The sequence below is a fragment of the Chrysoperla carnea genome, chromosome 1 (genome assembly GCF_905475395.1).
Source record: "Chrysoperla carnea chromosome 1, inChrCarn1.1, whole genome shotgun sequence".
NCBI lineage: Eukaryota > Metazoa > Arthropoda > Insecta > Neuroptera > Chrysopidae > Chrysoperla > Chrysoperla carnea.
Genome location: NC_058337.1, coordinates 88,198,950 through 88,223,992, shown reverse-complemented (window position 1 = coordinate 88,223,992; position 25,043 = coordinate 88,198,950). Strand labels below are relative to the sequence as shown.

The 25,043-nt window shown below is 29.2% G+C and overlaps 1 protein-coding gene across 1 annotated transcript in view; it reads right to left on the bottom strand.

Moving 5' to 3' along the window:
* The window catches only part of LOC123306043 (E3 ubiquitin-protein ligase MIB1), a 768,237-nt gene that overhangs the window by 706,051 nt on the left and 37,143 nt on the right, over positions 1–25,043 (bottom strand). Inside the window, exon 4 of the mRNA XM_044887910.1 lies at positions 10,354–10,505. Coding sequence (XP_044743845.1) covers positions 10,354–10,505 — 152 coding nt within the window. The remainder of the gene's footprint in view (positions 1–10,353; positions 10,506–25,043) is intronic.

Here is a 25,043-nt window from a genome sequence, read left to right as displayed (position 1 = left end):
AATCAGAAAGCTCGAAATGGTTTTAATGCATTCATTGCCGTGTAAAAAGAGTTTCTTGAAGTCTACTCCAATTTGCTACTTGTGCTAGATAAGAGATATACAAAGTACAAACAAGCTAAAATTTTAACGAACTTTTTCATTTTTTAACTTAACTTTCAGTTAAATCTATTCTGTCTACATTTCCATACATTCCAAATTTGCTAAAACGATTTTCTTTGCTTTTTTTTACCTTTTTTCACAATTTTTTTTCAAAGATATAAGCGTTTAAAAGATTTATTAAAAGAAAGCAATTTTTAACAGTTTTAATAAATAATTTGACAATTTTTCAACATCGGACTGGGCTAGATCGATCCAAAATAAATAGTTACACAATTATTATACGAAACTTTTTTGATACAAAGCTTATTATATTTCAGACTAAATAACCCGATTTTCACCACCTTTGGCCGACATTTTCTTAAAATAGACAAGCAAGTCTAAGTGTCTTCTAAACGGTGCATTTTTAAGAAAATTGCTTTCTTTATAAATCGAACAAATTCTTCGTCGCAGGAGTATCGTGTATTTTAAATTACGTAAAGTCATTAGAAAAATGACCCATACTGTATTGTATTCTAGAGGAAAAAATTTTACGCCTTTTAAAACTATTTACTTGGATAGGAATGTTGTTACATAAAATCGATGAGTAATACTGAAAAACAAACATTTTCATGTGATGTTTGTGATAAAAGAAAATACACTCGCAAACATCGCATGAAAATGGTCACTCTCCAATATAATTTTCTGAAGATGAAACTAACTTGATTTTGGCTCTTCCAAAATTTTGTATTTGAAATGCTTTTCAGATTTTTATGTACATTGAAACCACTTTTTACTCTACGCTCTCTACATTGACTGTAGAGTAAATTTACCTAGTGATCTCTATATACGCCGGTTAGTCTAGACCTGATGTCCCTCTTATCAGGGCAAATCTACACCTCTAGCTACAGTGTTCATGTACCTTAAGGGCAAATTCGTTTTATTTGTATTGAACAATTCAAACTGTTATACCCAAACAACTAAATAAATAAATAAAAATGTTTTCATCAACCCTAAATTATTTTTGCTGACACATGACAACTAAAAAATATAATATAAAATGATATCATTTTTCTTAAACTGTAAGATAAAATTTTCTTAAACTGTTAATGAGATAATTAATTATACCATTTTTCATTTAAACATGATCAGCATATTTTATTTAACATGATATAAAATTGAGAAGAGCATTACGATGTGTATTTATCCTTCAACACAAAAAAAACTCCGGTGGGTAAAACTTTAGCATGTCCGATCAATAATCTTCTGCCCAAGTAAATTAGTTTTTGCATTCTAGGTTAGGTTAGGTAAGGTTAGGTTATATTGGCTGTCCACGAAGGACACACTTAGGTAGAGCCCATTGTGATACCGTGTATGTGTTTTACCACCTTTCCGCTGATAATTTCATTTATCAGCTCCTCAATTTCAGAGGTTGAGTGCACCTCCTGCATATACCATGTGCATGCATATACCATGTGCACTACACCAGCCTATCACAACTATTAATTAAATTAATTTTGTTGTGACGACGGGAATCGAACCCGCTACCCTAAGCATACCGCGGACAGAATTGGTTACATATTAACCAACTGAGCTAAAAAGGAGACTTTTGCATTCTAAAAAGATTGCAAAAAATTTGCTTGTCACAAACCTCATGGACCAATGAAACAGATATAAATTACGAGTCGAATTTCCGTGAAGAGGACTTAAACATAAATCAGCCCATTATGTATATTTTTTTAAAACTGCCCCGAATTTGTTTGTGATAACTAATACCGCATGTATGGTACTACATTGTATGAAGGATTCTGAATATATTGTCTATTGTTGAATTTTTCCCTGTCACATTCGTTGGGTGTAGAACAGAACTAGGTAGTGAATTTACCAAACAAAGAGGTTTACCTGAACAAGTCACCTGTACAGGTAAATCAGAGCGTGTTTGTCAGCCACCGCAGGCATACCTGAGCAGGCGACCGGTGAAGAATCGAAATTCGATTCTTGCTACCTGCGTAGGAAAGTAGATCTGACCGTGTGTGTAAGTCCGTCCAACGAAACTGTACAGACATAAGGTTAGCTGTGGTTAGTTCCTTGAATAGATATTGTTTCGTCGTTTTTCGTATTTTCTCGACTTGACCGTATTTTGTTGGGTCTGTTTTGAACGCGTATGTTCTCAGCCCTGTTTTGTGCTACTTTTTTTTAACACCTTGATGTCTAAAAATTGTTTATGCTAATTTCAGGACGCATGCCATACTTTTAGAAAGTTAACAAGACGAAGTAGCGATAAGTATATACATCGTAAAAGTGTAAGTGGAGTATGTATGATAATAATATGATAAAGTAAATTGAAACCGTCGGATACTACATAATTATTTCGATGAGTATGAAATGCTTTTAAATAAATAGATAAATAATAATAATAATAGTACGGTTAAAGACGTAACAGATAAAGGAAAATGTAAAAAAGAATCGCTCACTTTTTGCTTAAACCTGGTAAAATGTGTTTCTTGGGTGTCAAATATCATTCGAGAATCATGAGTTAGTTCCGCAAAAATGAAACAGTCCATGTTAAAGTTGACAAATTAAGAAAAAGGCAACTTCTATTACTTCTATATGTACAAGATAGTATTTTTTGGCTGTCAAATAATCGAAAAAAGTCTTAAGGTGATTCTAAACCTATAAAAAGTTTCGGTTTACTGCACGGCACATACACATATAAACTAAATTTATGCTTCTTAGTCAAGTAATAAGTTATTTTTAGCTTTACAATACCACGCAACTACAATAATATTTTATAAATTGTGTGCAAGTGATGCTTATAAATTTGATAAAATAGAATATAGATATCGCTCTTAAATCCTCTTACTATCTAGTCAACTAGATAGTACTAATTAAAATTTAGTTTTTATATCATTGACAGCTTTATATTTTTATGGTATTATTATAAACCACATGATTCATCATTTTTTCAGCCAACGATAAAATTAAAATAAAAAACCCGGTAGCCTAGGAATCTTTTGTGATTTTTGGAGACTTTGTTCATCCAAAAATGTATTTATAAAGTTCTATGGAAATCCCTAGTATTATTCAATCCTTTCATATCTCCTTAAACATACACTATTTATTAATTATTTAATTCAACTATAACATGGCCCGTTCCATTGAAATAATAATTTATTATTTATTCACAAATAGAAACATTTGCGCAACTAGCTCATGGGTTAGGAATAATCATTGCCTCCTAAGAAACACATTCCACCAGGTTTTAGCAAAAAGTGAACGGTTTATATCATTTTCCTTTATTAGTCGATTTTTGTCCAACTTTTACTGTACTATAATAATAATAATAATAATAATAATAACGTAATATAAAATTACTAAATGAATAATGATGTTGTTTCATACACATTTTTAGTCGTATTTTGCACGAGAATATAGACTTATGCGTTGTATAAAAAGTTAACGGGGAGGGATGGACTGTGTCATAATTTCATTTTGTGACTTCTAGAAAATTATTGATTTGTGACAATAATTCTCTAGAAAATTATTGGTTTGTGCCTCCCATGCGGTTCCCTTCAGATTGAATGAACTAAAATTAGTTATGTAGGGTTGTTTACTAGGTAGATCAAAGTTGTAAATCGATAAATTTTAACAATTTAGAATGGGCTACGAAATTGATCCAGAACATCGGTTTGTAATTTACGTTTGTGTCAAGGAAGTGTCTTTTGGAGGTAATGACTTTTCAGTCCTGCTACCCCAATTAATTGTCAAAACATCATAGATTTTGCTGCTTTTTAAACGCTTCCTCGCCTCTTCAAATTTAGCTAGACAGTTCAAAATCTGTCTTAATTTTCAGGAAATACCTTTTAGTAGTATCGTTTCCCCGCCTACCTTCCCAACATTTTTGTAAATAATTCTGATGTCCAAAAACATGAAAAGAGAAAAATCCTATTATAATTTAAAAAATCTAGTGCAGAGGAAATGTGATCGTAGTATTGGAGTACTGTTGCCCACGAGTTTTTTTTTATTAAGTTGTACTTAAATTATTAATATTAAACACATCATCTTTTAGAAATATCCCCCCTCACAATATGAATATCCTTCAAATTATGTCTTCAAATCATTCTCTTTTTCTAATTTACGAACTGACAACAAAAAACAGAGAACAAATTAAATTAGTCTCAAATATCAAAATCTAAGCTACTCTTTCTTCTTCCCCTCGAAATGAAAAAAATTTCTTGTCAGTCTAAAGCACTGAACAGATAATATGGCATAAAAGACCGCAATGTCACGAAAAAGTTGATTTTATGGCGGTTGGATTTTGACTATTTCTTTTTCTATTCAAAATAGGCAAATAGGTCACTATTTATATTAATAAATAGTGACCCTTCACTGAAGTACGTTAAGATAAGCACACCTCTATTTCGAAAAACCAATGTACAAAAAAAGTTCAAAAAAAGTTCCAGATGTACAAAATGTACAAAAAAAGTTCCAGACAAAATTTTTAGAAAATTTTATCTTCTACAACTTTTATAATAAATTTAAATAAGATTGAAGGCAAAAAAACAAGCTATTCACAAAAAACTGAGTTTCGAGACCTTTGAACATTTAACAACACATACGCGTGACTATATGTGATTTTTGAGATAACATTTGTACTTTCAAACTAAAGGTTTATACAAAAATTCAGCTTATTCCGTTAGATTCCGAGGTGAATCCCTAAGATGATTGGAGTATTACATTTCTCGTTATGTTTCCATATTTAGTCTGGTTGAAACTACTAAAATCAGAGAAAAACAACACTTCTTGATTGTCTAAGCCAGTAGATTTATCAAATTTCATGCCTACGAAAACAGTAGTAATTTTAAACCAGATAGCTTGCAGACTATACGTTGTTCAAATGAACATCAGAGTAGCATATGATCAGGCACGGTGTAACCTTAAATTAATTACATTTTAAATTAAAAAATAATGAATACTTAGAAAAGCATTACCAAAATACATTAAAATGTAATATGCATTCACACACACACACATATGATTATGATTAATACTTTTGCAGCAAAGCACACACACAAAAGCAAAAGCATACAAAAAATGAAAAGAAAATACCTTAGACGAACATATTATAAGAGAAAATGGTTATGAACTATAACCGAACATTTTACTAGTAGAAAAAAGCATTAGTAGTAGTATAGTAGTACCTGGGATAATAGCAATACATAATGCTTTAATATAGTGCTCATTTTTTTGTGCGCTCTCATACGTTTCTGTTTTATACAAAGAGTTTTGTAATTTAAATGGTGACCTACATTGTTTGTAATATTTATGATGTTATAGGTTGGATTACTACTTGTAAGCATGCATGCATGTATGTATATACCAAAGGGAAGCAATGACCGATTTTTGAAATGAATCCCATATGCATCGCTTAAATAATTGATATTTTCAATAAAAAAGCTTCTTATACTAGTGCGTACAATAAAGATTGAGCACATTTTACGTTAGATTCTTGACAGATATAACTAAGAGGCAGCACTTATATGAAATGGTTTACTTCCTAGAAGACAAGTAACCGAGTGAATAACTGATTTAAGTTAATTTGTTTTCAAGTAAAATAGAAAAAATATTTACAAGTTGACTATTGTGTTTTAAGTTACATTCTGTAGTCGCATAAAGAAATGCATAAAATAGCCATAATTAGAGAGTCCTCAATAACAGCTTCGATTTTGATGATTTTTTTTAAATGTTTCTTTTTAAAAATCAGAAACCTTTCAGAAGGGGGAAATAATCTGGAAGGGGATCGACGCCCAGGTTAAATCGCTAATCGTATGGCATTTCGAGAGAATATTGAGTTTATGCTGTAGATACCATTTAAGAAAGCATTTTTCGAAATTTATCCCCTAAAAGAGTGAAATAGGGAATGAAAATTTGTATAAAAACTAGCAGATACCCGCCCGCTTTGCTGAAAACTGTAACTTTTTGAAAATGGAGATTTGAAGCTCGTGATAGTCGCTGACGTTGTAACTTTCTATAGGTCCAATCATTAAATTAACCTGATTTTTATACTTTTTGGGTCATAAACCATCTACTTATCTCGATTTTTCGATTTTTTCAAAGGAGTACCCCTTAAACAAATTGCAAAAACTCGAAATAAATTTTGTATCTCCAATTTCGATAAAACTCAGTATATAAGATAATTTTGACCCAAAAAGTACAAAAATCGGGTGCATTTGTGGACTGGTCGAATAGTTTTTAAGATATGGTCTAAAATCGATCCAAATATTGCGATATCTCAGAAACTTTGCATCTAATCAATAAATTAACCTGATTTTTATACTTATTGGATCAAAATTACCCTATCCACCGAGTTTCATCAAATTCCAAAACAAAAATATTTTTCCGATTTTCTTGATTTTTTCAAAGGGGTAATCCCCTTTAAAAAAATTGCAAAAAATCGAAAAAGTTTTTGTATCTACAATTTCGATAAAACTCAGTATATAAGGTAATTTTGACCCAAAAAGTAAAAAAATTGGGTGCATTTGTTGACTGGTCGAATAGTTTTTGACATACGGAGCAAAATCCATCCAAATATTACGATATCTCAGAAACTTGGCATTATAGGTATAAGATTCATTATTTACAGATTGAAATTGGTTAGGTCAAGCTGTAGTTGTCACAAATTCAAGCTTGGGTGGTGACATATAGAACATTTTCACGTAATTCGTACAAGATGTTGTCGATGTCTGTATATTTAAATGAACGAAATAAAGTTTCATTTGAAAAAAAAAAAAATCGATATGAAAACTATATAAACGACTTTCATACAACGAATATTTCGCTAATGGTTAATATTTAAGAAAAGTAGTATTGAATATTGGTAAAGAATGAACAAAAGCAGCAAAAACTTCATACGGCATAAAAATACTTTCTTTTTTTCGTTATTGATAAGAATCTAATAGCTCAATTCGAATAGAATGAAAAAAATGCATTAAAATAAATGTCTGAGTAATACCATTAAATAAAAGCATTCCGAACAAAATTATTCAAACTAAAAATAAAATTAATTAGAAATTTAATTATTGTAATTAAATCTAATATTCGTTTTTATCAACAGCAATTAAATTTTAAGGAACCAAAGAAAGAAGTTGAAACAAATGCAGTAAACAAAAGAAATAAAATTGAATTATACAGTTGATCAGTTCATTTACTATGCGCATTTATTAATTTGCGCTCCGACCATTTTAATTAGAGTTCTAAGCTATAGCAATCTCATGTGCAACGTTTTGAATATTAAGAATGAAATTCGGATTAAACAGACATTTGAATTTTCACTGACAAACAAATATCTAATCCTAGGATTCTAGAAGTCCTTAAAATTCAGAAATTTAATATCCTAAATTTTTTAATAAAGAGTTTTTGTGACTAAAATAGTATAATGGTTTATAGAGTCCTAAACAAGAGAGTTGCATTTACTATGTCTTGAGAATGAATTTATCAAAATAATCCATTAATCATGAAGCAGTCTTTCGATTCAAATTCGATTCAGTTTGACAATCTCAAAATTTTGTTTCAGCGATTTAAGTGAATCATTCAAAAATAACATTACAATCTGCAAAAGGATTTCGAAAGTATGTGAAAGTTTTGTTCCAGATTGTTAAGTTATTTGTCAACCTTACTTATATTAAGGGATAGAAGACTGATCTCGAATTTGACACATTACCTATAAAAATGAAGAAGTAGACTTAATATCATAACACAACTCGAAAATTAAATTAAAATTGATAAAAAACCGAAGAAGCATTTTAAGATTGTTTCCGTCTTTTTCTTGCAAAACAGGGTTTTATGTGTAATAAATATATCTCTATGGCGATACTCAACAATGACATCACTTTTAAGGTAACTTCCTCTTTGTTTATTTAGGATTTGTAAGCGTTAATATTTTGCATACTTTTAAAAAATTTTCAAAAACCAGCTTCAGTTGAAGTGTTAAAAAAAATATAGTCATTATCTCCATTATTAGTTTACTATTAAAATTGTCTCACACGATATAGAAATCGAGTTTTTTATAGAAGTTTTTCGTGAATTGTTGCGTTTGAAACCCGACTGCACAACGCAAAGGAGTAAAGGAGTGGTAGGTAAAATGTTTTATCAAACTATATTTGTATATATGTTGATTTGTACCTCACTAGACACCAAACGCGTGAGTCATTCATGACGATGCTTATGTCAATCGATTTCTCTTAATCTTGCGAGTGTCATTGAAGATACGGCAGTAATAAAAATTCAATATGAAAACCCCAAAAATATTTTTAATCAAAACTGAAAAGAAAAATACAAGCACAGTAGTTTGTGTGGTGACTTTAACAGTCGGGACCCATTTAAATCTAGACCGGATCTAATTTTCGAAATAATGGGTCCAGACGCCTAAAGTCGCTGGTCAAACTACTAGACTTAATTTTTTCTTTTCAGTTTTTATTTAATTCAGTCGGATTTTTAGATTTTTTTAAATTAATTTTTTTTATTGGAATTATACGTAAAATACTGAAAGTTGCATGCACTTCGCGTTTCGAACTATTATTTGTAACCTGTTACTATTAATTGTTACAAACACGAGGAATATTGCGATAATATAAAGCCCTTAAGTTCGAGTTCCTCACACATTTCATGAACAGAAACACGAAAGTTAAATTTAATAAAATAAATGAGAAAAAAAAAAAAAAAGTTTTTTCATTGATTTCCAACATATTAATAAAATTTGGATGGTATATGGTGCTATTCATGCAAAGAACCAAAGAAAGCTACTATACTACAACAGTACCTACCCCCTAGATATATATATAAAACAACAGTCTGAAAATAAAAGTTAATTATATAAGTTGAAAATTTTAAAGTACAAAAAGTTCATTTACTAAAATTGGCCACATAAAGATAAAGAAGTATGATAAGGAAAACTTAAAACAAGAATATACACAGACACACATATATCCATCCATTCCATATACACACACTTAATATTTATATATGTTTATTGGATGTGTGTTTGAGTGTATTTTATCCATACACATTACATACACACAGAGCTGTATAGCTGTATAGCTCTGCTACCATTCATGTATAAACTAACTCAATAGTGTTTTCATGTTCAAAGTTTAATGAAATTCAATAAATTATTCAAAAACATAAAGTTTTAACGAAGAATATAAAACTATTTTTCAATGAGTATTCATAATACATTTTCTATTGGGTGCTTAAAAAATTTATATTTAAATATATTTCAAGGTCAATTTGAATATATTTGAATAATAAGAGCTATGAGCTATTGATAGCAAATTCAAGCAACTTTTAAGCACAAATAGCTCGAAAATAAGTTAATTAGGACTAGGACCTATCTAAATCTAATCAAATTAGACATGTAAGTATCGGTAAGAACGCCATACTGTATCTGTGTGAACGCTATATTTTATACTGTATTGAGGGAATAGTAACGCTACCTTGCAGGTTTAGTGTAATTAGTTTCTTGTAAATGGTTTTTCTAAATTTTTCTCTCACGATAATGTTTGCGAATATGTGGTAATTATGAGAATTTAAAGTATTAATTTAAGAAATCAAATACTTATTTTATTGTTGAAGGAATTAAATATTAAAGCTACTTTAACTCTATACTTTATGAATTAATTGTAATATTAGTTTAAAAAAACATACTTCTGATTTAGAAGTTAACCCAATATGTGCGTACACAACTCTGACAAAACAGTTTGCTGTTTTGTCAGATTTGTTTCCTTGGCTGACACCGACTCCAAAAATAACAATAATTTTAACTCAATTATATTATCGTTATTTTTTTACCTTTTAGTGTATATTAATTTGTTTTGGAAAAGTTTTTCTTTTGAAGTCCATTTTCTTTTTGGTAAAATTTTTTTTTTTTTAATACATGCAACATCAGTTCTATATCTATATATAATTTTAAAAAATTATTTTTACTTTTTTCAGAAAAATTTTACGCCGGAAAAAATACTAACTGTTATAAAACAAACCAAGTTAAAAAATTTATAGCATGATTCGATAAACAATTACAAAACTTTTTGTAAATGTTTCAAAACATTCGCATACAAAAGCAATAACCAAAAAAATTTTTTTTAAATTTCAATGAAACAATTTAACGCGAAAAATTATAGCAAAAATAAAAACAAATATCTACACACCATACCACCCAAAGCTAGGATGATATTTTAAAGCAATAATCATATTTAAAAGAAAATAATGATCACAATTACTTACCAGAGATTTCCGCGTAACGCAGCATGATGTAAAGCATTGAAACCATTGTTGTTTGTGAGTGTGATATCCGCAGAATGGTTCAACAGGAGATATAACATGTCATCCCTCTTCCTGGATATAGCATCATGTAATGGTGTGTCACCCTCCGAATCCTGCAACACACACAAACACAAAATAATAATAACAACGAAACATAAATTATATTAGGAATATAACAAACAATACACAGGGCGTATCAAAAAATGAGAATATTAATTGTGAGAAGAGAAATCAGCATGTGGTAAGCGTTTAGTGCTATAACAAAAATACCTATATTATTCACAGAAAATCAAAAAATCGACTTTCGAGCATAATAAAAGCTATTATATTTACTATCAAACTACGAAGATGCATGACGGAATTGTGCAAAGTAAGCTTTCTTTGCACAATGTCGTTTGACCAAAAAATTTCTCAGCACCTTTTAAAAATTGTACTACTTTCTTCTTGTACAAATCAAGAAACCTGGCTTACGTCTGTTCATACGTTATATTCTTTAACGTAAAAAAAATTGTAGATGAGGTTATAAAAAAGTAAGCAAAGCAACCTTGGAAACTACAATATGGTAGTAAAAAATCCGCCATTTTTGTATTGCGTTGGATCTGGAAACAAATTATTCTATTATTCTCAGATTATTAGCCTTTTTCCTCTGAAGATTAAAAAAAGATCCTCTAGATGGCAGTATATATTTGTTCCCTCGCTAGTGTTGCCATCTAGCGGATCTTTTTTAATCTACAGAGGAAAAAGGCCTGGAATTATTAATTATTGTATGTCCGGATTTTATGATAATATGATTATGTTTATAATTTGTCTTATGTAGTTAGATAAAAAATTTTATTAGTATTATTTAAAAGATATAATGCTTTAATTAGCCTTTTTACTCAGAAGATTAAAAAAAGATCCACTAGATGGCAACAATAGGGGGAGGGGTACAAATATATCCTGCCATCTAGAGGATCTTTTTAATCTTCAGAGGAAAAAGGCTAATTGGATGGAATTTGTAGAACCCACGCAAAGTGTTTACCTATATTGTGCACTTTGTCAAAAGGTAACATATAAAAATACTCGATTCCCCATTAGAACTGCATTTATGACATAGGTACCTGTGCACTAAAATTGGTGATGTCATAAACGAATTTATTATCGTTGTCAAAAAGGAAGTTAGTTAATGCCGCTATTTCAAGCCAAATAGTTTTAGTATCTATGGTAGTATAAAATATAGTCAATCGTATACTTATTAACGGGCTATATATGCTCGAACCAAAAATTAAAATTGTATTGGTTGAACCCCACCCTTTAACTTCAATATTGACAAATTTGTTATTTCGTCATAAATTTATTGAAGTATATATGTAAAATTTTAACGATGGTCATTTTTGGCATTAATTACATAAGATCGATGAACACTTGAAGAAATTTTTTCAAAATTCTACCTTCAGTACAAAAGCAATACCTCCATTTCTTCCTTCGGCAATTTGCTAAGTACCATCATAATAATAGGCAAATTTTTAATATTCTTGATTCAAATAATAGGGTATTTCACTTTATCTGATATATTATTTCTCTAACCTATTTTTCTGTGGGTCCGCGAAGTTTTCCTTAATCCTTTATCAAAGTCCATGACTAACGCCTCATTTAAAGCTTATCGTACTGGTTGGCTAACAATGAAAAATACACCCACGGTATAAAAAATGCCGCACCCAATTGGTTATTAAAACAAACTTTTGTTCAGTTTGTAGCAAGCATTCAAATTTTCGCACCCCCAAGTAATTGCTGAATGCTTAGTTTAAAAAATGGTAGCGAGACTACCGACAACTGTCAGAATATGAACAGTAGACAATTTTATTAAAAATATAATATACAGACAGCTGTCGGTAGTCTCGCTAACATTTTGTAAACTGAATGCTTACTTGGGGGTGCGAAAATTTGAATGCTTACTTGGAGTAAACTGAATGCTTACTTGGGGGAGCGTACGGGTCATTTAGCAATTACGTTGTATTACTACAAAAGATTTATGAGTCATATTATATGCGTAAAAAATCAATGAAATGTTTTTGCCTTTTTAAAACATTGGAGATAATGTGAATTTCCACACAAAATTCATGATATTTGTATAATATTATTTTTTTAAATAAATGTAAATTACGAATAATTGAAAAAATCCCAAATAAATTCCTTTCGGTATTGTGGCTGAGTTTGCCTTGTAGGTAGTTGCGATCCAAATATCATTTACAACCCAAAAGTTCGCCACTATGCCATACAATAACTAATTATAATTACAAAATTATTATCTTATCTGGAACAGCCTGTACATAAGCGAAACAATATTATCCGGAAAGATACAAAAAAAAAATTGTAGTACTCGTGTCGTTTATTTTACAGCCACTGGTTTGCTATTTTTTTCAACAGCAATGTTTTACACACAGCAACACTTATTGAAACGGACATTTGGTTATAAATAATTTTCGTTTTTTATTAACATTAATGTGTTTTTATTTATTAAGGTTGTTGGGATGTTAACAAGTGTGCTCAGAAAATATCATAAACAACAATATTCGTCATTATACTTTTTTAGCTTCGTTAACATAAAATTTATTCAATTTAATGATATTACTGTTTCTCATTATAGTGCAGTAAATCTAGCTTTGCAACATTTATAAATAATATCACCCGTTTCGTTGAACAATTTCAACTTGGAAGAAGTTTGGATTAGGTCACTAAGTCCAATTTTTTTTTGTAGGTAAATCTTTTGCTAATATGCTTAAGAGTTTATGTATTTATTTTGCTTGCAAGGGGTGCTTTACATATAGAGTGCTTTTTTAAGTACGCTTAAAACTCAATATAGAGGCACACATCTTACCATCTTACACCGGCATCGAATAAGTTTTTAGGTTCAATTTAAAACCTCAATCTCAATAATAACTACTGACAAATATAAGATGAACGCTTTAAATTAGAAAGTTGTTCTTTATAAATACGCAAATATTTTTTGTATGAAACATTTTTGCCAGTAATTAATAACAAAAATCGAGCTTTTTGTGCGTTTGTTCATTCAATTTGAACAAAATTGTCTTTATGGAAAAACGAAACACTTTTATTGGATTTGTTGGAAAATTTTTTCGAAGAGTTCCCCTACATTTCGGAGTAACAATTGTACGGAATAACAATTTTGATACAAAAAAAAAGAAAAACAAACAATTTTGGGTAAAACTTGTCAGTCCGTTTTTGTTTAATCTGTCCAGTTTGCGGAAAAAAAGATACGATCAAAAAATGTTACTTCAATAACAACAACAACTTTCTCATTTAATGTGTTTATCTATCGATTACAAATTATGGAATACAGTGAGCTTTTCACTGAGCTTGAAATGCTAGGTCAATTGTAATGTCTACGTAAGATGTGCGCCTACACATCCAACATTTTTTGCTTGAAGAATTTTTATCGATAAAAGTTATACTTCGAGTTTCGAGTATATGTCAACTTAAAAAAAACTATTTTCATTCGTTTATATTTATTTACTGCGCAGAAATTATATAAGCAATTTTACTTGTAAATTATTTCTGTTTTAAAAACGTATTCAGTATGCTAGTAGTAGTTCGCTCTATGTTACCCAGGTTAACTGTACTACGATGTTTATTAGCATTAAAAATAAAATAATCTTTGTTTTGATAGAAGACATTACATTATTTCTAAATTTAAGATGATTTGATATAGTTTTATCTTTATTATCTCATTCTAAGCGTCTTTTACAGTCATCTTCAACCTTCTGCATAAAAATAAACTAATATAGTATTTAAAAGTATATTTTCAAACGTTGACGTTCTCAAAAATAATATAAAGTTGCCTACTAAAACATCGATTCGATGTCGACCATTTTTAATTTTTCATTTTTGTCAAACTTTTTTAAACCAATATTTCATTTTTTAAATGTTTATAACTTTTCATGTTTCGTGATTAGAATTCAAATTTTTATTTCGATTATAATTGATCTTTGTAAGTCAAATATCAAACATAGCTTTATATCTATCCTTGTAAATAAAATCGAGAATGCACAAAATATAAGTTATGATTAGTGCATTATAATAGAATTTTATTGCATTATAATAGGAATATTATAAGCTTTGTTGTTCCTTTAAGTTAAGTGAGCAAAGTCTTCGATTCTCGACAACAACGGCTCATATAATATCGTCTCGAAAAAGTATATTATTTTTTTCACATCATAGACTTCACTCAAATAGTATTAAAATACTAATATCATCACTTATCCTTTTAACAAAAACTTATTTAAATATTTTACATTAAATGAAGTAGTAACTTCCGTTACAGATACCTTCCGTTAATTTTATTTTTTTTAGCTGGTAGCATTATAGACATAATGAGATAATAATATTTTTTATAAAAACCGTAATTGAATTTAATATATAAAATTTCATTAAAAATTCTTAATAGAATGTAATATGGAATAAATTTTAACATCATATACAAATTGTATTTTTAAGTAATTTGCATTAATTATTTTATCAGAGTGAATTAAGTGTGATAATTACATTTTTGTTTTTAAAATGAATAGAAGCGATACTCTGTATCATAATACAAAATACAGAAGATTCTATTACAAAATAAATTTGGTAAAAAATTAAAAAATTGTTATAAAATGAAAAATAATTTCTGTTTGTGTAACTCGTGTACAAATTATGGTTATTCTGGTGAGTTTTAATTTGTAAAAAAATATTGAAGCTAATGCTTCCAATGCTTTAAAATGAGTACACATTTAACCTCTACACAAGAGCTACTAGGTATAGTAGAGTGAAATTACGCCTTGTGTATGGATTAAAAGTTCGAGCAGCGAAAATTATAAAATCGAAAGATTATAAAAAAAGCTACAATTTAAAAAAAAATTTAACCTCGTAGGACAAAATGGCATAAAATGGCAGCCATTTTAAACAATTTACTAAATTGGAAATTTTGGCCGAACTATGTAACGGATTTCGCTAAAATTTTAACCGAAAGTTGTAAGTAATGAAACCTACTATTGTTATTAGTTTCATTAAAATCAATCAAATATTTTTCAAGTTACAGTCAAATGAACTGTTTTACCATATGTATATAACTGGGAGGGGAAGGGACGAAACCCCCCCAAAAAAATATGAGGACTAGTTCTTAACATTGACTACAAACCTACCAAATTTGGATATCCACCGATGTCCCCTTTTGCGAATATAAAATAAAAATTATAAAATTTCTGAAAAAAATTCCATTTTTGACGCCATTTTGTTTTTTAAACATGTTGCACCACTCCGGGAAAATAAAAAATTTCAAAAAATACTTATTTTGATGTGAAAAGAAAAACCCCAAAGTTTCGCTGCTCGAACTTTTAATCCATATAACAGCCTTTTTTTTGCTTAGATTTACTCCAGTAGTAAATGGATTGATTATACGAGTTCGTACTTTAACGAAGAATTAGTGGACGCGAGTTTATTCATAATTTATCCTCATTTTGAAAAGTTAATGTGATTACAAATTGATATCGCTGTACCTCACCCGAAAATAAAACTTTCCAAACGGGTATTACAAAAAATACTCATATTTAATATTCTTAAATTATTGACTTTTTTACAGTTTTCTCTCATTTTTTATTAATATAGTACAAAAAAAGTTAGTATATTGAAACTTTAAAATATATAAAAGTTTAACATTTCCATTTTTTTTAAATTTCCATCCAAAAATTAAAAAAATTCTGCCTTTTTTGGATACCTCCCTTGAAAGAAGTAACCTCGCAACAATTTGGAGAGTCTATCATATACCTTCCTCTAAGATAAACGCTCAAGAGGTGAAACAAAATCATTGTAAGAACATACTGAACTGATATACTTCACTTAATGGAGGCCAGTTAAAAGTGGAATTTGATATTTCACCTTACAGGCAACAATTCAAATTTACGCTTACTATGCTCAGCTATGATGCACATTAGTTTTTACATATTATTTTCTATCAAAAAATCTTACATTTTTTTAAATTTCATAGCCCAAAACCAGCCGAATCCGACTTACTTTTTTTTTGTTTCTATAAAGACAGAATTACTACAAAAGATTAGCCAAATTTTGAGCATTTCAATTACATAATTATAAAGCGTTCCTGTTTGTACTAATAAGCAATCGAAAAAGCATATTTTCAAGTTCGGCAAAAGCACTGCTTACTGCAGTATTTGTCCTGGAACAGTTTTCTGAAAACCGATTAAACGTTCTCTTTTTTATTTATAAAGTTTCAAAATCCGAATTTGCTCGAGTAAAAATCTAGCATCGCTGCTTCCATAATACATAAGCAATTTCATAATAGGTACATATAAAAAACTATTGGAACAATCATATAGGCCTCGTAATTTTGCAATTGCAAGACTAGAAAATGTGATTAATCTTTTCCAGTACCACCGTATAACATTTTCTAACGGTTATTTTTGTAAAATTCCTACAGCAGTAAGAACACATGTTTACAAAATGATGATTTAATTTTATTGCTGTAAGTTAATTAGATATAAAATAAAATTTATTATAAGAATAAAACACGCTATATTTATATAAATAATTAAAACGGAACACATAGGAAGTGATTTAATATTTAATGTACGTAACAGCTGAATTAAATAACTATTTACTACGTAAACGAAAAAAATCATATAAATAATGATGTTATATACAATTTGTTACAAATTACATGACCTTTGACCTTGCAATAGATACTAATGTTTTATTTTTTTCAATAAACGTAAAAGTTAAACGATATAAAAACACTAGACTAAAAACTGCAGATTGATTTTCGAAAACAAATCTGCAAATGTATTTTGTATTGTATGTAGATACAGACAATCTTTACAAGATATTCTTAATAAATAGTATTTGGATACAAAGTATCCATAAAATTTACTCTAATATTTAGGTCCAGTCCTTTTATTGTACATCCAAATTTCCAAATTGTATTTGCGTAATCCCATGAATATACCGTCATTTCATTTTAAACGTTAAAACAAAGTGTCTAGGCATAAGTATCTAAAATGTCGGATACAGATACCTACGTAATAAAAATTTTTAGACTCTTTATTGATAAAATTATCGTATTAGAAGAGCAATTTAGAGAGGCAAAAATTTTAAGAAAAAAAGTTGAATTCGATATGTCATTATTGAGATACAGTTTCGTTAATTATCATTTTTGATGATTTGTAATTGTATCCCCTTTTGTTAAAAAATTTGATGGGTTTTAGTTTTTTGGTTCTGAACCCTATTTTTTTAGAAAATTAAATATAGCCCATTTTATTTGCAGACAATGTAAGCATTCTATAGGCCAACCCTTTTTTGAGGAATGTGGGTAGAAAGATGAAAACTACATACGACCTATTCTCATACCTACCAAATTTACAAAAGAAATTTCATTAAAATCGATCGAGTCGTTTTGGAGGACTTCGACCACAAACAACATTTCACGAGATTTTTATATATTAAAATTTTTAATTTTCATCAAAAACTTCCACTAAATTTATTTCCATTAGACATAATTCTTCAATTAAACCTAATCGATATTCATGTACTTTTATATCGCACAACAATTGTTGGAATTTCTTCAAACAAAGATCTAATCTACGTTGACTTTGAATTAATAGCTATCTCGCTCCAAATTATACAAAAATACAAACAAAATGTACCTAATTTATTTTAGTTTTGAATTTTTTTATCGCTGACATCAAAAACAAAATCCTTCTAAGGCTTTAAAATAGTTTTTAGAGACCACCTAGTGTAACTAGGGAGAAAGTCACTTGCAAAGAATAGAAGCCAAAATTTGAAATAAAAAAATTAATTAATTAATTAAAAAAATAATTTTTTTTAAATTCAATTTTGGGAAAATTTTGATTAACTGCGGTAATTTGTTGACGTTCTAATATAAAGTTTTCATAGTAATTTTACAAAATTTGTCCGAAAAAAAGAGTCGTTTAAATAAAATTACTCATACAATTTGCAATTTAGGTAACATCTTTAACGTTTTACTACTGCTTATAAAGAGGCTTTACTACATTTTCTTTTTAAAAGACAAAGTTTTTTGTTCATTGAGCTGTATATAACAGGGTGATATAATCATCAGTTGGAAAACAAATTTTATTACAAAAGTGATATAAAAAAATAGAAAGATACAATAAAAAAATAACTAGATGGCATTGCATTTCCATAGGATAATTATCTTTATAGTTTTCTTTAATAGAAATTAATTAAGCTTCGATCGTTTTATGTCGTATTTACAATAGAAAAAATTTATATTTACTGTATTACGTCAGTAAGCAGACCATACACACACCATGTTTTAGAAACTTACATCATAATTTTTCAGCAGGTAAGTGGGGTAGTACAAGGAGCCTCAGTCAGGCTATCAGCTTTTAGATAGAGTTTAATAAAATTTTAGTTTTATGAAAATATATTCCATGCGATTTCCATCCGTGTATTACGAATTCTTCTTGCGAAATTTTTTCTTCCTCACACTTTAATAAGAATGGTGGAAGCGCAAACGAATATATAGTACATAATAAAAATTATATATTATAAAATTTAATTGCGTTTCCACCATATTTCGTTTTTAATTTTTAAATCAAATAGAGAGATACTTACTTTTGCCTCAAAAATTTTTCTGAGAGTTTGTACTAATTTAAAATTGTAAAAGTGTATCCTGTTATTTCAACTGATTCTTACTGATCAGATGAGATGGAAAGGATACTTTGAGAACTATCATTTTTTTGACAAATTTTTTCAAAAATTTTAATTGAAATTGAAATATATATGCATCGCAAAACAAAAAGTATGTTTTTTACGTTAATCAAAAAGTTAGTAAAGAATCATGAAAAAAGCGCTCATTAATTTACAATATTATAAATATCATAATCTGACCTTCAATTTTTTGAAATCTGATGACGCCATAAAGTTCAAAAATTCTATTTTTTTGATAACACAGGCAAATTTGACCAGATCTTATTGGAAGATTTTTTGAAACCCACTAATTTTCAGTCATTCTTTTCAGCTGTGATGTCAGATTTTCGCTAGCTATAACTAATGTGCTTAATTCCGGGACCAGGACTCCACATTCTTGTAACCTGAGAGCTAGGTTAATTTTGATCACAAATTTAGAAAGTATGACCCCAATTTAGTAGAATTACATACTTGGTGTATCAAAATTGGATAAAGCAAAATTAAATTTTTTGGATTTTAAGGACGTCATAAAGTTCAAAAATACGATTTTTTTTGTTAACACAAGCAAATTTGATTCGATCTTAATAGAATTTATTTTAAACCAACTAAATTTAGGTCATTCTTTTCAGCTGTAATGTCAGTTTTTCAATAGCTATCACTTAAGTGCTTAACTCCGGGACCAGGCCTCCACATTCTTAAAATCTAATAGAACTAGGTTATTTCTGATCATAAATTTGAAGAGTATGGCCCAAATCTTATAGGATTATATATTTGATTTATCAAAATTGGATAAAATTTGGATGTAGTAAAGCAAAATTAAATTTTTTTGATTTTGATGACGTCATAAAGTTCAAAAATTCGATTTTTTTTGATAACACAAGCAAATTTGATTCGAACTTAATGAAATTTTTTTGAAACCCCTTAATTTTAGATCATTCTTTTCAGCTGTAATGTCAGTTTTTCGCTACCTATCACTTATGTGCTTAATTCCGGAACTATGCCTCCACATTTTTGAAATCTAATAGAGGTAGGTTAATTTTGATCACAAATTTTGGTCATAAAGTTCAAAAATTCGATTTCCTTGATAACACAAACAAATTTGATCCGATCTTATTGGAATTTTTATATTTGATCCGATCTTATTCTTATGTTAAATACTTTCAGTATAGGAATTTTCATCAAAATCGTTACAGCCCATCCCGATTTATATAAAGCGCAACCTAAATACTTGCCATCGGCGCTATATACCCCCGTAAAAGGTCGTTTTTTGACTCATATACGAATTCACTTGTAGTGCACAAAAATAAAAGTTGCATATTTGGTATCTGTCACAATCTGTGTAAATGGTCGACTTTACTGAATGACCGAACGAAATGGAAAAAATATATAGAATACAAAACGAATACGAAGAAGAGTTTTGCAGTAGTAAATTGCTGTTTATATCGCCTACTTATCAGCCAAAGCACGAAACAGATAAAAATGTGTTCATTTCGAATCCCAGTCAGAAGTTGAGTGACTGACTGACTGTTGTATTGGTGAGTAGTATTGCTAATATTACAATTCTCCCTTCTTTTCATACATTATTTTATTTTATTCAGTACATGTATGAACTAGTTTTCTTAAACTTGCTTGCTCGTCACGACGCCGACTGACTTGGTATGTACGTGGAACCGTTGAACGAACACACAAACACATAATATATCTCATACAAAAGAAAGTAACATTTCAAAAGAATTGAGTCCTTCCTTATTTTTGTAACTATAAACTTTCTTACCATTCTTTTTATATTCAAAATAACACAATATCAGCAGTTTTAAAACAAAATAAAAATTTATATATTTGTCGCGTTTTGTTTGCCAAAAGGTCGTAAACAATATTTTTAATTAGTACCCCGTACCATATAAAGGGTGCTCAGTTTGAATTTCTCTCGGCGAGTATTCCTTCAATGGAAATGTGTTTTAAAAAATAACCTAAAGTTGCTCAATTCGGAGGAGTCAATCTCACCAAATCTGCCGAATTGATTCGGTTTACGAAAAAAATTGATAAAAGTTGTTTGTTATTTTATAAAAAAAAAATGTTCTATTTTAGACATTTCTTCTGGTTCTTATTATTTATTTATGAACATGAATTGATTTGTCGGGCACTTTAACAGACAATTTAAATTCGAGGCCTGGATGCAATGCCCCCTTCCGAATAGAACAAGTTTTACATAGGTCACTTTTACCAAAAACGCTTCAATGAAGAAATTAATATGTAATTGGAGAAATTAAAATGAGAAATTCTGTACACTAAAACCCAGATATGCCAAATTTTGGTACCTACTGCGCATAAATTCTTGCGTTAATATTTTTACACTTTTACGCTATCTTATAACGCTATCTTTTCGCTTCAAAAACTTATTGCGTCTCTAAAATATCATTGTAATTTTATTATCGATAGCGAACATTCTATTCAAGAAGTTTTCAAAAGTGAGTTGAAATTTCTTTTAGTAAATATCTCTATGTATCTTGTACTTTAGCTTGATATCCGAGAGATCGATATACACTAAAAAACAAGACTGATTTGGCTATCTTTACCTTACACATTTAGACTTGTACTTTGCTCTTTGTCTTACACATTAATCTTGATATTTCTATAATTAACTACATCTGTCTGTATATTTGATTTTTTACCTTGATCTTACTCTTACACATATACTAGACCGTAGAAGACTTGCAAGACCAAGACTATTAAGGAATGTTTTCACTTATAAAAAGTTTGATTTTTTATGAAATTTTGTTTATTATTTAATATTTAGAATCACTCCAAAAATTATAAAACAAAATTGCTTCCTGTACCTTGTGGATCAGGAGCAAGCTTATGAAGAATAATTTGGCTAATAATATGAACTGTGTATGGCTGATTAATGAGAAATAAGTATATTTGAAATATACATAAAAAAAACTTTTAACGTGTTTACTCGAAATGCGGTTTTTCAAAATGATTTCCACGAGTCTAAAAAATTTACTTGACCCATCGACTCAAATCATTGTGCAATTTGTGCAATTTAACAAAATCTGTGCAAATTTTGTACAATTTATCATTAAATCTTGCCACTTTTGAATCAATTTTTGATTAAAAAACTAGTTTCCTCTCCAAAAATTTGCCCGATTTTCGGCACAAAGCATATATCAATTACTTATCTTGAATATATAGCATGTATACAAATATTAACACCGAAAACAACCCCTTTCGAAATTGCAATCAAAATTTTTATGAAAAATATTTCTGTCCTTATTTTGATGAATCTCTAACACCTTTCGAATAATTTTCTTTGTCTTGAGCAAAATTTTTCGAAAACTATTATAGAAAGTTTAAATAAAAAAAAAGTCTCATAAAAATATTACACAAGCTTTGTTAGAAACATTTTCTCGAAATCCCAATGCGTTTTTAACTAAATATATACAGTTAAAAACGCATTGGGATTTCGAGTTTCGCTGATAATATTTTTCGAATTTATAATGTGATGGTGAAAGAATAAAAACTCATGAAATCCTTTGGATTTGTTAAAACTAAATATATACAGTTTCAACAAATCCAACCAATATGACTTCATGAGTTATTATTCTTTCACCATCACATTATAAATTCGAAAAAGATTATCGGGTATACATAAATGAATTATTGTATTTATCTTTTACATGTAGAATATATTGAATTATGGTTAGTAATTCATCACTTCCAAACATTAACAAAACTAAAAACGAAAACTCATTTACAATCCATGAAGAATTTTCTTCTTTTTATAAAATTTTATCGATATAAGTAGTGTGGTGTGCGGTTGAATACGTAAAAACTGTTAAGAAGAATAATATATTAGTAGCAAAATATATCACAATACTTTATTATATATCAAATATATACATTACAGTGAAACATGTTTATAAATGATATCATATTCTTTTGTTCGGCATATCGAAATGAACCCGAAAATGCAAATTGCAAACGATCTACATTAACACAAATGCTGCGCTTTAAAGTATAGCAGTATAGCGATTGTTACATAACTCCACTGTAAACGCTGCATTTGTAGTTATATAGCTCCCTTCCATCTTTCTCATTCCATTCACTATTATAAACAATGCTGATTCATTTTTAACGAGTATCGTTCTTGATCTTCCAAATCCAAAATTGGCTTCACTTAGATTAGAAAATGCTAAATATTAGAAATAAGTTAAAAGCGTCATGCTATGCAATTAGAAATTTAAAATCTTCCCTACGACATGAGTCGTTGATGATGATATTTTATGCTTTTGTTTTCTCAAGAATTAAATACAGCATCATTTTTTGGGGTGGCTCAGATTGCGCCCAGGACGTATTTATAATGCAAAAAAGGATTGTAAGGCTGATAGCCAATGTAAAATAGGACGTATTCTGTAAAGCCTTTTAAGAAATTTGGTATTCTGCCTTTACCATGTGTGTATAATCTAGAATGTCTACTGGTAGTTATTTAGCAATCATAAATACTTGCTTAGAAACTTTAGGACTTTCTTATCAGAAACGTCTCCAAAAATTCCTTTCACTGAACCAAAACGATTTTGCCTGTCCAGAATCTCTATACAATACTAAGATGTTCCTAGATTCTGGATTAAATTTATCAATTACATTCATTCGCGATTATAATTTTCTCAAGCTCACACAAAGTCATTTTCAATTCGCCACTCTTGCAGATGACGTTGAACTGAAAGATTTTGTTCAAGTTATTCACCCAGCGAATAACAATTGTTCTTTTTTTGTTTTCGTTAACAAAAAGAAATAAGAATCACCAGGTCGTTACAAAACCAGCTAGTACCAAATCAAGTATATCAAATCAAGACAAAAAACAAAAGGTTATGAAAAAGTCTCTCCCAAAACGTTTTTTCACGGTTTTCACTGTATATATAAACGTTCACAAAACTATTGTTGCGTACTTTTCGAAGGTAGCGGTTATATAACTTTCAAATTTATCTTCAACACGATATATAAAACAGTTATCAAGATAATATTCTTGAGAACCTACGAAACCATTTTATACTTCACGTTTTGATATAAATGTACAGAGAACGAAAACTTTTCCTCTGTTCAAAGTTTCTATGTACGTAAACTCAAGAATAGAACGATATATTATTTTCGTAAAACACCCACCTTCGGTAGTGTAATATAAAACATATCTTTGTATCAGATATACGATTTAATAAATGAGCAAGTGAAATCATAAACCAAACACGTTTTTTGGCAAAACTATCCAGAAAATACAATAGTTAAATAATGTTAATCCAAAATAAATTTTGGATTAACCTCTATGTTTATCAAAAGTAGTCCTCCACTTCCCATGTGTGTGACCACCGTAGCTTGACTGCCGTTACTTGACGGAGACTATTCAGTGCGCATGGGCATAATTTATTTTCGGTAAGAATTTTTGAGTTGATTTTTTTTTCAAATGTAAAACTCAAAAAAATAAATTAATCGCCAAAGTATTGGAAATATAATTTTATACCATGTATTTGAATATGAATTCGGACAACTGGGCGTCACGACTAGTTCAAATATGGCGTAATCGGGTCCAATTTTTGTTCACTTTATCAAGCAACTGAAATTGTATGACTGCAATAACTCGGCAAATATTGGCCTCAAGTGGCCTTGCGTCTGTGGTTTGTTTGCGTATCCCCACAAAAAATATTTTATCTTATAAAACGTACATATATCAGAAAAATTGGGCAAATTTTCATAATTTGTCATAATTTTTCATGGCGTAAGACTATGGGGAAGGACAAATAATGCTGAGCAAAAATAAATCGACTAAGAAAAAATGACTGCCACTAGAAACCGAAATATTTTACTTTATTTTACCTTTCTACTCAATTATATGCTTGCTGGCTTTTAATTATATATGCTTGCTGGCAAGAGGAAATTATGTG